At 55.4% G+C, this 527-nt stretch overlaps 1 protein-coding gene across 1 annotated transcript in view; it reads right to left on the minus strand.

Annotated features, from left to right (window-relative positions):
* Window positions 1-264, minus strand: part of LOC119592937 (homeobox protein engrailed-like A) — a 10,960-nt gene extending 10,696 nt beyond the window's left edge. Inside the window, exon 1 of the mRNA XM_037941828.1 lies at window positions 243-264. Coding sequence (XP_037797756.1) covers window positions 243-264 — 22 coding nt within the window. The remainder of the gene's footprint in view (window positions 1-242) is intronic.
* Between the last annotated feature and the right edge of the window lie 263 nt (window positions 265-527).

The raw sequence follows: 527 nt of genomic DNA on the forward strand, positions 1-527 counted from the left end.
GAGGTATTCTCTATCGGAGGGAGAGCCATAAGCGTGTTTATTCCGAGTCCCTTAACCCAAAGGGTACCTCGACACTTTTATTTCCAATTCCCCGCGAGTCTAAAATGGCGAGCGAGCGCGGGGGGGAAAAGCGATATAAAAAGCGCGGGTCCGATCTTCCATTTCCTCGATCCGCACGCAGGGTTGCCGCTTCTGGTTTTATCCGCGGCCGAGCGCTCATCCGGATCCATACGCAGGCTCACCTCTATATATGGCGCTGAGCATTCCCGGTGTGCATTCGATCGTTCGCGCATTTTTCGGAATCCGCAATGCAAGGCAGGCGCTTAGACGAACGGCGTTGCATATCGGCGTGCAGCAACCTCCTTCCCGCGGGCCACAAGATCACTCTCTCTCTTTGACCGCGATGAAATAACAGTCATTACCAGCGCCAGCATGACGGCGATGATTGGCGGGTAAAGTGCAAAAGCTGGAGGTGAGATAACGACTCCGTGCAGTTGCCAGGTGGCGCCGAGGGTTCCTGTTCACCG

This window comes from Penaeus monodon, chromosome 31 (assembly GCF_015228065.2).
Source record: "Penaeus monodon isolate SGIC_2016 chromosome 31, NSTDA_Pmon_1, whole genome shotgun sequence".
Classification (NCBI taxonomy): domain Eukaryota; kingdom Metazoa; phylum Arthropoda; class Malacostraca; order Decapoda; family Penaeidae; genus Penaeus; species Penaeus monodon.